The sequence below is a fragment of the Coenobita brevimanus genome, chromosome 58, assembly GCF_032717465.1.
Source record: "Coenobita brevimanus isolate Jiangsu-jjx chromosome 58, ASM3271746v2, whole genome shotgun sequence".
In the NCBI taxonomy this organism is placed as follows: domain Eukaryota; kingdom Metazoa; phylum Arthropoda; class Malacostraca; order Decapoda; family Coenobitidae; genus Coenobita; species Coenobita brevimanus.
The window spans coordinates 27,481,641-27,496,895 of NC_137011.1; the positions used below are offsets into that span (position 1 = coordinate 27,481,641).

Sequence of the window (15,255 nt, forward strand, 5' to 3'; positions counted from 1 at the left end):
AGGTTCGAAACTTCAGAAAATGGCCCCGACGTCGGCCAGGGGCACACGTAAAATTCCTGACCTACAGCCACGGAAGGATTAAAAATAAATGGCCATTACTCGTAAGTTCTTAGGTCTTGAGCCCTTAAAGTTTGTGGAGTTAATTGCCCAGTTGGCTGCTTCTTCTGGCCAAATATGATGGCAATCCATCAACCAGATGAGTGGATATTATTCAGAATGTACGAAACGGTTTATGGGATGCTATCTCTGAAACTGCTTAAGTTAGCAAAGTGAAATTTTGCTGCAACGTTACCTTATGGCAGCAGCATTGCGGAAGGAATGTAGTTCCAATCACTCGATGTCTGAGATCGCCTGGGGTAAAAAAAAAAATTGGGACTTTGCTGGATATTCCTGATGTCATCTAATTTTTCATGAAGGGCTAAAGCTAGAGCCACGAAACTTGGTGGACTTATAGACTGTGACGACCTAAGGTAACATGCACACGATCAGTGACCTTGACCTCAAGGTCCCTTTTTAGCTCGGCTTCAAGTAGGCAATGGCTGTGGGAAGTTTTTCTTTATTAAATTAAGACTGTCCATGGATATTTTTATGGTATTTTAGTTAATAGTGCTATTGTTAAGTAAAAGTGCCAACAGAAAAGGGTTTAGACAAGAAAATAAAACTGCCTAGCAGCTTACAACAGATTAACTCTCACTTGGTCTATAAAAAAAAATAAATCTTGTAGTATCCATTTTTCTACTACAGAGCTAGGAAGTGTATTACTCAGTTTTTTGGTATTTGGTAAAAAGCGCCGGGAAAAGTGAGCTATAGGCACACAAACAGGAAAAAGGAGGTCGTTCATGGAATACTGAGATCATAACACATTTTTGGATATGTTATGTCCCCTACCCTAAAGGCTTGTTCCTCAGCTGTTCCCTTATACAAGATAATAGTAACAGGGTTGTCAACAAGGTCCTGGAGTGATTGTAAAGGTTCTGGGATATATCTGACGGCTAGCTGGGACATGAGGTTGCCGGTGTAGCTCCGTGTCAGCACCAGCGTCATCAGCATCCACACCCCCAGCACTACACGCTCCCACCACCACCATCCCGACCCCTCTGACACATCTGTGGTAGGTTGGGAGGAGAAGAATCCTTTAAACAATTTATTATACTGTATATGCTACTAGTTCCTCATTTATTTCAGTACATGATGATGGTGCAAAGTCTGTCCCTGTTTTAGTAACTATGGGGATGCATGAAGGTGCTGGCATTCGCTGCAGATTATGGAGGCACAATATCACTCTCCTTTCTGAACCAGAACATGAGCAAAGTTGTAGGCACCTGTGATAGGTCTGTTCAGATTCAGTGACTCTGCAGAAAGGCGTAAGGGCGCCAGAATTTTTTAATATTATACATGGATAGGTAAATTAGATCCCAATATTGCTCATCCTCATGCAAAAGAATACAAGTAGGTTCATAGGTGCTGAAAATGAGTGTTTTTTTCCAGTGTGTCATGTGGAAAGCATGAGGGTGTAAGTAGTGTATGCATCTAAGAACTGAATAACACAGTAATCGCCCTATATCATTCAGAGGAACACAATTATAGGTGCTACTGAAGATACTGCTCCCTCCAAATGTTTGATGTGGGAAACATGACTGCAGTAGTGGTGTAAATCTTAGACTTCGACTAAAGATTCTACCATCTCTCACCTTGTTGCAGCATTACACGAACACAATTATAGGTGCTTGGGAAGAGTCTGCTCTGATTTAATGATTCTGTAGAGAGGCATGAAGGGGCCAGCATCACTGCCATACACACTACGAGTGCCACCATAATGCCCACCCACACGAAAGGCGTTAGGGGCAGTAGGAATCCCCAGAGAGTAACTTCAGGGCTGCCTCGAGCTGCCAGGATGCACATGTATGTGATGGCAACAGGGTAGGTGAAATCAACCACTTCGTACCGCTGCGGTGTTATGGTGAACAGTCCGAGGGCGATGTCGGCTTCCTGTACAAAGTGTAGATGTTTGGAGAAGACTATTGTATGGTAGGTGGTCATGTAGCTTGTGTATTGTAACCAGTGCAAAGACCTGGAGGCATTAAAGAATTTAATTGATATCTATTATTAACCATTTTCACCTTCCTGTTGCTATTTAGACAATAACATTTTGTAGTTGGTGATCATCTAACTAGGCAATTTATGCACAGAGTCAGATATGTAAAAACTGTAAATTATACTTACATAATGTAAACCCCCGTTACTCTAAAATATCTATTGCATTTCCACCTTAAAACAGTTTTATTCAGCTTAGGAGAGATATGTTGGAATAAAGGATTAAAATGAAATATTTTTGTCTTCATGTGGAAATCTGACTCTATGCATATTTTGAATAATGTATATAGAAACAAGAAACTTAATGACCTCTGCTCAAGCAGCTGTATTTTCTATCTATCTATCTATTGCCAGACGCCTCAATCCCAGTTGGGGTGGCCACAAACAAATCGCCTCCAAGTCGCCCTGTCCCCCCCCATTTCAATGCCCTGCTCCCAACTCACACCCCCCTCTCTCATATACCTCTCCACCCCATCCCTCCATCTCATCCTCGGCCTCCCCCTCCCTCTTCCACCCTCCACCTCACTCACATACACTCTCTTCGTCAGTCTTTCACCCTCCATCCTCTCCACATGGCCAAACCACCTCAGTGTGTTCCTCACAACGCTTCCTATCACATCCACATCCACACCACAACGCTCCTTTATATCCTCATTCGTCAGCCTGTCTCTCCACGTGACTCCACAGGCTCCTCTTAAATTACTCATTTCCACTGCTCTCACTCTTGACTTGTGTCCTTCCAACAATGTCCAGGCTTCACTTCCATACGTTAGAGTTGGTATCACAATACTGTCATGTAGTAACTTTTTTACTTCCATGCTCACTTCCCTGTTTCTTATCACTGCTTTCAAGGAACCAGCAACCTTTCTTCCCTGCTGTACCCTTTCAAGCACTTCACCCTCCAAACCTCCATCCTTACTCATCACACTACCCAAATACTTAAACATACTCACATTTTCCAATTCCTCACCATCCAACCTCGCTGTACATTCACTGACTTCACCTCTCTCAAAGACCATCACTTTACTCTTCCCTACATTCACCTTTAGGTTCCGTTTCTTACACACTCTCTCAGACTCATCCACCAAGCCTTGCAGCTCCCCTTCGTCTTCACTCAACAACACAGTATCATCTGCAAACAAAAGTACAAGGAGTTTCCAAACACTATCCTCTCTCACCAGGGCCACTCCAACATCCACTATCCTACCTTGTACCTCTTGTATTTTCCATCTAGTTTATTGCCTGGGGGTAGGGGTGTTTTTCAAGAATGCTCCCCCAGTATCCCTGCTTGTCGTAAAAGGCGACTAAAAGGGTTGGCGGAGGGTTAGTGCCCCTCCCCGGAAAACAAATAACTAAAAAAACAAACAATAAGCCTCGAACTAGGACTGACCAAACGATGACGACCAAAGACCGGACAAAGGACATGGTTATCGGAACGTGGAATGTAAGGGAAGCGAATGATGAGGTGAAAGAGAGAGAGATTGTCCAGGTGCTTGAGGGTGCGAAAGTTGATGTATGCGGAATAACTGAAACAAAATGGAGAGGAGAAAGTGTGAGAGAATGGGAGTATGGATGGGGTATATGTGCAGAGTAGGTGAGAATGAGAGGGCAAAGGAAGGAGTATGTATAGTTGTGAGTAAAAGATGGAGGAAGAGCATAAGACAGTATGGATCAGTTGGGTCAAGGATTGTGTGGGTAAAGTTGAAAGTTGGAATACAAATCTGGGACTGTGTGTGTGTATGCGCCAATGCAAGATCGTGCTAGAAGAGTGAGAGAAGAGTTCTGGACAAATGTAGAAGTGTGCATGGAAAAGTTTGGAAGGAATGAGAGAGTATTTTTGATCGGTGATATGAATGGTAAAGTTGGGAATGTGAAGGTAGATGGAATGGTTGGTGAGGGGGGTGTGCCTGCTGAGATAGATGAGAATGGGAGTGCGTTAGTGGACATTTGTGCAGGGAGGAGGTTGGTGATAGTCAATACCCTATTCAGGCATAAAATGATCCACAGGTATACATGGCGAGTGATGAGAAGGGTGGGTGGTGAACTGAATGAAAGGAAGGCAATGATTGATTATGTGTGTGTCGATGAAAGGATGCGAAGATGTGTAATGGATGCAAGAGCTTATAGAGGTTGGGGGAGTGGACTTTCTGACCACTACTTGGTGGCCAGAATTAGGATTCAAGTAAGATGGAGGCATAGAAGAAGGGAAAGACGAGAGGAAGGAGTAGTTGCATGGAGAGTGGAAAGGTTACAAAAGGATGAGAAAAAGGCAGAGTATAAGAGAGAAGTGGAGGAACGATTGGGCAAATATGAATAGGAGCAGATGGGAGACGTGGAAGGTGTGTGTAGGATATTTACAGAAGAAATATGTGCAGCATGTGATGTGGTGTGTGGAAGGAAGAGAAGACGGAGGGGGGGTGCAAGGAACAGCATGGTGGACTGAAGAGGTGAAACAGACTGTGGCACAAAAGAAGAAAGCATACAATGAATGGATGAGAAATACGGGCGTGGAAGAAGTTGAGAGGCGGAAGAGAGAGTTATATGTAGAAAGAAAGAGAGAGGTGAAAAGATTAGTAAGAGAGAGTAAGAAGAGAGTGGATGAGGAATTTGGAAGGAATTTGAGTGTAAAGTGGAGGGACTATAAGAAAATGTTCTGGAAAGAGGTGAAAAGAGTAAGACAGGGTGAAAGTGAAGTTAGCACGGGAGTGAAAGATAAAAATGGTAGATTACTAGTGGAGAAGGGACAAAAAGTGAGCAGATGGAGAGAACACTTTAAGGAATTGTTGAACATAGAGGATGGAAGTAATGTGAGTATAAGTGGCTGGGGAATGGCTGGGAGAAGGAGGGAGGTGAGAAGACAGGAAGAAATCAGTAGGATAGAAGTTGTGGAAGCAATGAAGAAAGTTAAATCGGGGAAAGCCCCAGGAATTGATGGAGTGTGTGGTGAAATGCTGAAGCATGGGGGCGAGATAGTAGTAGAATGGATGTGGAAGATGTGCAGATTGGCCTGGGAGGAAGGTAGAGTCCCGGAGGATTGGAAGTCAGGTATAATTATTCCCTTGTACAAAGGAAAAGGGGAAAAAGAAGTGTGTGGTAATCACAGGGGCATTTGTCTTTTTAGTATAATAGGAAAAGTGTATGGTAGGATACTGATTGACAGAGTTAGAGAAAGAACAGAGAAATTAGTTGGAGAAGAACAGGGAGGCTTTAGGAAGGGAAGATGTTGTGTAGATCAGATATTCTTTCTTAGATCTTTAGCGGAAAAGTTTCTAGAGAAGGGAAAAAAGTTGCATGCGGCTTTCATGGATTTGGAGAAAGCATATAACAGGGTGGATAGACTAGGATTGTGGAAAGTGTTAAGAATATATGGAGTGGATGGGAAGTTGTTCAATGCTGTGAAGAGTATGTTCGATGGTGCGAAGGCTGCAGTGCGTGTGGATGGTGAACTAAGAGAATTTTTCTGTTTGAAAGTTGGGTTTAAACAGGGATGTGTCATGTCTCCATGGTTGTTCAATCTGTACATGGATGGGGTAATAAAAGAGGTACAAGGTAGGGTAGTGGATGCTGGAGTGGCTCTGGTGAGAGAGGATAGTGTTTGGAAACTCCCTGTACTGTTGTTTGCAGATGATACTGTGTTGTTGAGTGAAGACGAAGGGGAGCTGCAATGCATGGTGGATGAGTTTGGGAGAGTGTGTAAAAAACGGAATCTAAAGGTGAATGTAGAGAAGAGTAAAGTGATGGTCTCTGAGAGAGGTGAAATCAGTGAATGTACAGCGAGGTTGGATGGTGAGGAATTGGAAAATGTGAGTACGTTTAAGTACTTGGGTAGTGTGATGAGTAAGGATGGAGGTTTGGAGGGTGAAGTGATTGAAAGGGTACAGCAGGGAAGAAAGGTTGCTGGTTCTTTGAAAGCAGTGATAAGAAACAGGGAAGTGAGCATGGAAGTGAAAAAGTTACTACATGACAGTATTGTGATACCAACTCTAACGTATGGAAGTGAAGCCTGGACGTTGCTGGAAGGACACAAGTCAAGAGTGAGAGCAGTGGAAATGAGTTATTTAAGAGGAGCCTGTGGAGTCACATGGAGAGACAGGCTGACAAATGAGGATATAAAGGAGCGTTGTGGTAATTTAATTCACCGGGTCGGTCAGGATCACTTGATGGATGTGATTGTCAGCATTTTACCCTCCCGAAAGGGAGCTGAGAGCTCATATAGTCCGATCTAAGGGCAAGGCTGTGACCTTCACACACCCACACACCCGTCCCCTTGCTCAAGGGGGACAGTAACCACCCACTTCGTCAGTGAAACTTTTCGCAACCTGAGCGAGGCGTGAACTCCCGTCTACCAGATGGCAAGCGAGAACGTTACCACTGCGCCAGCGAGCGGTGTGGATGTGGATGTGATAGGAAGCGTTATGAGGAAAACACTGAGGTGGTTTGGCCATGTGGAGAGGATGGAGGGTGAAAGACTGACGAAGAGAGTGTATGTGAGTGAGGTGGGAGGGGGAAGAGGGAGGGGGAGGCCGAGGATGAGGTGGAGGGATGGGGTGGAGAGGTATATGAGAGAGGAGGGTGTGAGTTGGGAGCATGGCAGTGAAATGGCAGGGGACAGGGCGACTTGGAGGCGATTTGTTTGTGGCCACCCCAAACGGGATTGAGGCGCCTGGCAATAGATAGATAGATAGACCTCTTCACCAAGAGAGGCCTCCCATGTGCCGAATTTAATCGTCGGGTGATAAGTCATCTAAAAGTAAAGTTGAAGAAAACTATTTCCACAACCTCGGTATCTGCTATATAAAGGGCACTGTTCACGAACTACTCCCTCAACTTGTAATGCCGGGAATTTTTATTTATCACCGCTAACCACAGTCTACTGCTATAGAATTTTAATTATATCTCACTGCTATGACACCAGAGTAATGCTACGATGATTCTGATCCCACAAAAACTTTGATGTCACTACGGTACAATCTCTCCTCTTACAACAATTTCTTATATCACTGCTTAGCGTTGGAGTGTAAATCACTAGGATGCGCAATGAATTTAAAGTTGAGATTACAAGGGTGACAGTTGGTAATGGGAATTTAATATCAGGTGAAGTTTCTATGCCGGTTCTAGTCGTCTTAGTTCAGTTCAAGGTTGTATTAGAATTTATGGCGGATGGTAAGTGTGGTAGCGTGATATTCTTTATGGCTGGCCGTCACTGGACTGACCTTGAGCATAACACTTTTGACTCACCAACGTGGTTGCCATTAAGTTACCAAGCCTGTTTTTAGTGTAACCCAAACCAACTGGGGTGTTTTACTCCTCTTACTCCGAAATAGATACCAATGACTTACCCGACTTATGTCCAACCTGTAGGATCAGATTTCATACTGAATGGGTCAGCATGAATTTAGGTAGGCTTAGGTTCTAGAGTTGTTATTCTCCCTAGTACACCTTGTGGGCCGCCCCGTACATAGCCATCAAAGAAGGATAGTTGGAAACCCTAATTTAAAGAGTATAACATTGATTTTAATCATAACCAAAATTAAATGAATGCTTAAATCCATAGACTCACTTCCCTAGTTAACCTTGTTCTAATAACACTTGAAACAAAGACAATACGAGTTATAAGTGGATGTCGTTCTCCATGGTCACTGAAGGACTCGAGGTGGGACGATACTAAAACTATATAAAGACCACTGACTCAATAATACATCCTGCACCTCTCTCCAACAATAACACTTTCCCTTCAATGGTGAGATTTAACATAACATTGTTCAATTAATGGAAAGACCCAAAATGACCTAACTTAATACACAACTTCCGAGAGTTAGATTATCATTTTAGACTAATGAAATGCACTTCAATTACATTATTTCCCTTGTGACTTATAATACAGAAAACTCCCCGACTTAGGTTAAGGTACAATGATTTAGATCTTTACCTAACACAATGAAAGGGGGGGGGGGGAGTGTAGGGTCTGTAAGTGTGGTGACGCATTTGGCAGATACGACTTGATTTGATGTTAAAATTGCGAATCAGACAAAGGCGGTGGAATGAGTCACACAAGAACTTTGCTATTGAACACACTATTAATCACTCTATTCTCTATAACTCTCAATGTGAAAACAACGGAAGGGGGGGGGGGGAGATTATGAGGCCTAAACACTAACCTGTGAAACAAAGACGGTGGAATGAGTCACGCAGTCATGTGCTCGCACATGCCTTATATAACCTTTGATATCTCAGTCCGATTGCATTAGAGGATGTTATCTTCCGGTTACAGCATTCACGTTAACAAGTATGTCTCGCAAATCTCATTTGGGGATTGACTTATTTAGAGCTTATCGTATCTCACCTAGATTACACGACGATGGAGAAAATTTGAGTAGTATTGAGAATGATCACATCACTTAATGTCATGCCTTCGTAATGATGTTCGGATGCTATTTTGTCAGTTTAACCAAGCGTGGGAATGTGCAACGATCGATATTTCGAGGTAACTACATAAATATAGAGAATATTGTGGACTGTTTCTTCCCTTCTGGCACTTTCTCAATTAGCATTTCTAACACTAAAAGGAACTGAGACCGAAATATATCTTTGAATTTACTCAAGTAAGAGGTTATGAAGATTATGTCAACTGAAATGTTTGTCAAACTCCGCTACCCGCGTGTTTTATGGAGGGGAGGAGGGAGTGGGTATGGAAGGGAGGAGGGAGTGTGGTCGGCTGATATACTGTAATACTTAATGCGTAGTACATAATACATAGATGTTTATTTCTAACTTATCTCTGCGATGCAAAAATCATTCTTATATTATACTTATAGTACACTTAAACTAGATTATAATTATTCACACTTATACTAAATTGTTCTAAATTACTAAATTACAACTATCTTACATCTAATTTACACTTATATTACATCTTAACCTAACTTAGAGGCATTAAAAATTTTCATTTTACCTGGCCTTAATCTACATATTTGGAATCCTTATGACCCAACAAAGGTTTTAGGGGGGTCAAATTTCAAATCTGGGTCATGTAAGGTCACCGGTTGTGTTCGCCTTTTCGGCCTGGGCAACGCCGGGTATCCCTAAATCCCAATTTTTGGCATGGAGACTTACGTGACCTCCAGTTCGGACATAGGATATGTGAGGTTGAATCCGAGGTCATTTGATGTCACCAGTCAGGTCATTTTAGGTCACCAGTGATAGTAAACATGTATGCACAAATCCTGTGCGTTAGTCTGTGAAAGCTGAAAAAGAAAGTTCCTGAACCTCTTATAATCTCTCTTCAAAAGCATGAGAGGTACATGGCCTTTCTGGAGTAGAAAGACTGAACTTGAACAAATAGGATTGGAGTGTTCGTCATTTTGATCTTATGACCGAAGGAAGGTTTAAAGACCAAAAAGACGGGCAGAGTAGTAAGAGTCAGATAAATAAGGAGAGGGAACGAGAAAAGGATGAGAGAGAGAGAGAGAGAGAGAGAGAGAGAGAGAGAGAGAGAGAGAGAGAGAGAGAGAGAGAGAGAGAGAGAGAGAGAGAGAGAGAGAGAGAGAGAGAGAGAGAGATGGGGGGAAGGGACAGGTGGAGGAAGATAAATAAGGAGGGGGATGGGGAACGCCGGGTACCCCTGTCAGTTCTGGTATAAAAGTATACAAAGTGAGAGTTACGGAATCCAAGAGTAAGCAACTTAACCTTTAGATGTGTCATCTCCCAAGGGTGTCAACAACAACTTTCCTCATGCCAGAGTGGGGTTTGTGAGTGGATAGGCTTTGTGGGTGTGTGAATGGATGAATGGATTCCCGGAGAACACTGCAGGAAACAAAGTTATCATACAGGGTGAGTGGGTAGGTATATGGTTTGGTAGATGGGGGGAGGGGCTGGGGGAAAGAGTACTTGGGAATGGAACAAAGTGGTAAGTAGGTCAACAGTTGGAATATGTCCGTGTGGGAAATGGGTCCATGGCGGGATTCGTCCTTGGAGGAAATGGGCTAAAGTGGAAACATAAGTCCAATAGATAAAATAAGCCAGTTAAGAAAAAATGGTTCTATGAGGGGATTTATTTTGTCCCTATGGAGGAAAAACAGATCCAGGAAAAAAATAGGTCATTAGAGAAAGTAGGTCCATTGAATACTAAAAAGTTCATGACCTACACAGTTCATGGAGAATATAATACATGGGGGGGAAATGGGTCCATAAGGAATTAATAGGTCCGTAGGGAAAGTGGGTCCATGGGGGAAACAGGTTCATCTAGAAACTAAAATAAGTCTATAGGGTAAACCTTGTTCATGGAGGAAAACAGATTCAAGGGGGAAACTCGGTTCATGAGGAATCATTTGCCCAATGCATAAAATAGGTCCCTGGAGGGAAATGGGTCCATGGGATAAGTAAAGGTCCATGGGAAAAACAGGTGAGAAGTGAGATGACCCCAACGGATGTAATCAGAGAAGGGCCTATAATACAACTAGATCACCCCATATTTGGCAACCACAGATCATAATACATACATAAGTACAGATTACTTGTGAATCTGTAACACAGCTGCCTCTGGTTCTGCCTCTCTCACTGTGTTCTGTGACTGCAAGTGTTTGCATTCTAGGTCTGTTTATTTTTCTCTATATCTAGCTAATATACAAGTGTTTGTGTGTGTGTGTGTGTGTGTGTATATATATATATATATATATATATATATATATATATATATATATATATATATATAGTCAAGTCGCCTATGATGCGGACTTCCATGCCGCGGTTTTCTATGACACGGCAAGATGCCAGAACCAAAAAAAAAAAAAAAAAAAAAAAAAACCGAACCACATGCATAACATGCCTATGGCGCGGCGGGCGGCAAGGTTTGAAACCTCTGGGCAAATTCCCCGGCCGGTCGGCGCGCTCTCCTGTTTGTAAACAAAGAAGATGGCGACCACTTCAGCTCTATACTACGAGTGATCCAACTGTGGACTTTTTCTCCCTTATGAGGAGGTTAAACTTCACCAAATTCAATGTGTTAAGTAATGAAACATTAAAGATTATTTGGGTATTGTGCCTAGTTTATAGGTTTGTTCGTAAAACCGCTATGAACGGGTTAGTGACGAAGCACCTTCTGTGAGCTAAGACGAATTATAATGCCTCCCATCAACATCATCACGTACATAAGAATGATTATTAATGTGTTAAATGTGAGTTTTGTTGACACGAGCATACAAACTTTATCAGATAAACTTCTTCAATCATTACTTGACCAGGCAGCCTCTGCCATCTATAATGTTTTGATCACTCAGCTGATCAGCCGGGAGAGGGTTGGTGATAGCCAATCGCCTCTTCAGGCACAAAATGATCCATAGGTATATGGGGCGAGTGATGAGAAGGGTGGGTGATGAACTGAAAGAATGGAAAGCAATGACTGATTACGTGTGTGTAGATGAAAGGATGAGAAGGTGTGTAATGGATGCAAGAGTATATAGTGGTTGGGGGAGTGAACTTTCTGACCACCACTTGGTGGTGGTCAGAATCAAATTCTAAATGAAATGGAGAAATAGAAGAAGGGGAGGACGGGAGGAAGTAGTTTATACAAGGAGTGTGGAAAGGTTACAAGAGGATGGAATAAAGGCAGTGGGAAGTGGGGGAGCTATTGGGTAAATATGGATTGGAGAATGGGGGACATGAAAGGTGTGTGCAAGATATTCACAGAAGAAACCTGTGCAGCATGTGAGGTGGTGTGTGGGGTGGAGAGAAGACGAAAGGGAGTGCAGGGAACAGCATGGTGGGATGAAGAGGTGAGAGAGGCTATGGCACAAAAGAAGAAAGCATATAGTGAGTGGATGAGAAGCAGGGGCGTGGAAAAAGTTGAGAGACAGAAGAGAGAGCTGTATGTAGAGAGGAAGAGAGAGGTGAAATGATTAGTAGGAGAGAGTAAGAAGAGAGTGGATGATGAATTTGGAAGGAATTTGAGTGTAAAGTGGAGGGAATGGAAGAAAATGTTAAGGGGAAAGGGGTAAAGAGAGTTAGACAGGGTGCCAAAGAAGTTAGTTGGGGAGTGAAAGATAAAATGGTAGATTACTAGTGGAGAAGGGAGAAAAAGTGAGCAGATGGAGAGACCACTTTAAGTAATTGTTGAACACAGAGAATGAAAGTAATGCCAATATAAGTGGCTGGGGAATGACTGAGGGAAAGAGGGATTTGATAAGAGAGGAAGAAATCAGTAGGATGGAAGTTGTGGAAGCATGGGGGGGAAGATAGTAGGAGAATGGATGTGGAAGATGTGCAGAGTGGCCTGGGAGGAAGGTAGAGCCCCAGAGGATTGAAAGTCAGGCAATATTATTCCCCTGTTCAAAGGAAAAGAGGAAAAAAAAAGTGTGTGGTAATAGTAGGGGCATTTGTCTTCTTAGTGCAACAGGAAAAGTATATGGTAGGATACTTATTGACAGAGTTAGGGAAATAACAGAGGAATTAGTTGGAGAAAAATGGGGAGGTTTTGGGAAGGGAAGAGATTGTGTAGAACAGATATTCATTGTTAGATCTTTAGTGGAAAAGTTTCAAGAGAGGGGAAAGAAGTTGAATGTGGCCTTCATGGATCTGGAGAAAGCATATGACAGGGTGGATAGACAAGGATTGTGGAAAGTATTAAGAATATATGGAGTAGGTAGATGGGAAGCTGTTGAAGGTCGTGAAGAGTATGTATGAGGGTGCTAAGGCTGCAGTGCCTGTGAATAGTGAACTGAGTGAATTTTTCTATTCGAAGGTTGAATTGAAACAGGGATGTGTCATGCCTCCATGGTTGTTCAATCTGTACATGGATGGGGTTATCAAAGAGATACAAGGTAGGGCAGTGGATGTTGGAGCAGTCCCAGTTAGAGAGGGCAGTGCTTGGAAACTCCCTGTACTGTTGTTTGCAGACGATGCTGTATTGTTAAGTGAAGATGAAGGGGAGTTGCAAGGCTTGGTGGATGAGTTTGCTAGTGTGTGTAAGAAGCGGAATCTAAAGGTGAATGTAGGAAAGATCAAAGTGATGGTCTTCGAGAGAAGTGAAGTCAGTGCATGTACAGTGAGGTTGGATGGGGAGGAAATGGAAAATGTGAGTGCGTTTAAGTACTTACAGTAAGCAGTGTGATGAGTAAGAATGGAAGTTTAGAGGGTTCAGTGCTTGAAAAGGTACAACGTGAAAGAAAGGTTGCTGGTTCCTTGAAAGCAGTGATACGAAACAGGGAAGTGAGCATGGAAGTGAAAAAGTTACTACATTTTGCTACGAAGTCTAACGTATGAAAGTGAAGCTTGGACCCTGTTGGAGGGACAGAAGTCAAGAGAGCAGTGGAAATGAGTTACAGCATTTGAGAGAAGCATGTGGAGTCACATGAAGAGACAGACTGACAAATAGGAAGTGAAGGTGCATTGTGGTGTGGAGGTGGATGTGATAGGAAGCGTTAGGAGAAACATATATAGGTAGTTTGGCCATGTGGAGAGGATGGAGAGTGAAAGACTGACGAGGAGAGTGTATGTGAATGAGGTGGAGGGGAGGAGAGGGAGGGGGAGGCCAAGGATGAGATGGAGGGATGGAGTGGAAGGGTATATGAGGGATGGGGGTATGAACTGGGAGCAGGGCAATGAAATGGCAGTAGACAAGGCGACATGGAGGCGATTTGTTTGTGGCCACCCCTTACTGAGGCGTCTTGATAAACACTCACACACACACACACACACACACACACACACACACATATATATATATATATATATATATATATATATATATATATATATATAGTTGCCAGTTGGTCATAGTTACCATACACATTCTATTTTAATGCCTTTCTGGATACCCCTCAAAAACCAAGAACACCTACTCTAAAGGTTAAAATCCACACTCTTTAGTACAACAGTGCTGCCAATTCTAACATTTTCATAACAAAGGGAGTATAGAACAAATTTTCTCCAACTGTACATCCTGGCAGTAGTATAAGTGCAGCCCTTTTTTCTGTTATGACAGTTTTTCTGTTTAATTTGGGCCATTGTCAGTTTCCTTGTATTAGCAAAGAACTTCTCGAGATGAAGAGATCAGAAGCAGCCTCATTTATCCTTTTCATTAAAATGACGATATTCGCCAGCTGCATGCTGCACTTGTTGTTTAACACATTTTCTTTTTATTTATATCTTGTTTATTATTATTGCAAGCACTGCCGCCCTTCAGTATTAACTGATTCCTGCCAAAACTAGAAACAATGACCAGCCTATGACTTAGCTGTGTCCGCAAGGTTTTGGTTGCTTGGCAACTACTTATTGCATCGCAATGGCCAAAAAAAGTTTTTTTTTTTTTTTTTTTTTTTTTTAAATTGGGGCAGGAGCTTCTACCCTTCACATGTAACCACTTCTGACCAACCGTGGACACAATGATCAGCCTATGACCTAGTTGTCTCCACAGGTTTCTGGTTGCTAGGCAACTACTTGTTACCTAGCAACGGTGGAAAACTGCTTTTTTTTTTTTTTGCACTTTTCACGTTTTGAGTTGTAGAAGCATTACCAATAGGCGTAGATAGCTCTGACTTGTTAAGGCATAATCTTGAGATCATTCCCTATCAGGATTGTGCCACCCATTTTCTCTTCTCTCCTCTAGCTTTCGCGTGGCAACCCTGCAAAGATTAGCCTCAGCATCCAGCTAATTGTGGCAGGCACATCTACCCGTGCCATCGACTTACATGTATGTGCACCCCTATATGCGCGGACAGTGCCATCAAAGTACAAGTATGCACGCAATTTGATATATTTGCCAAAATTCGAACATTCAAATTACGCACACACAAAAACTGGCGGAGATATTCCTGAGCCTCTCTAGGCCTCACCCGCCAGGTATGAGTCATCATCGCACACCTGGGCCCATGTGGAAGTGCTCCACATCAGTCTGATTTTGACAGAAGGAGTGAGTGAGGATCATGGCACTTGTGGCCTAGCCCAGCAAGAGATTGACTCTCTCCCTGAGGTGCCCTATGATGGAGAAAGCGATTCCCCATTGGATGACAGTGTGTTTCATAGGGGTTATGTTCAGCCAGACTCAGAATCAAGCAGTGATGAAGACGTTCCATCCTCCAGGAAGGCGAAATATATGAAAGCGACTTCGTTGTCCTCCAAGGTAGCCCCACCACCACCACCACCCCTTCCTACCACCCTCTGCCGCCC

General features: G+C 42.9%; 1 protein-coding gene across 1 annotated transcript in view; it reads right to left on the minus strand.

Annotated features, from left to right (window-relative positions):
* The window catches only part of LOC145402704 (uncharacterized), a 40,326-nt gene that overhangs the window by 1,371 nt on the left and 23,700 nt on the right, over window positions 1–15,255 (minus strand). Inside the window, exon 8 of the mRNA XM_080274675.1 lies at window positions 1,692–1,989. Coding sequence (XP_080130801.1) covers window positions 1,692–1,989 — 298 coding nt within the window. The remainder of the gene's footprint in view (window positions 1–1,691; window positions 1,990–15,255) is intronic.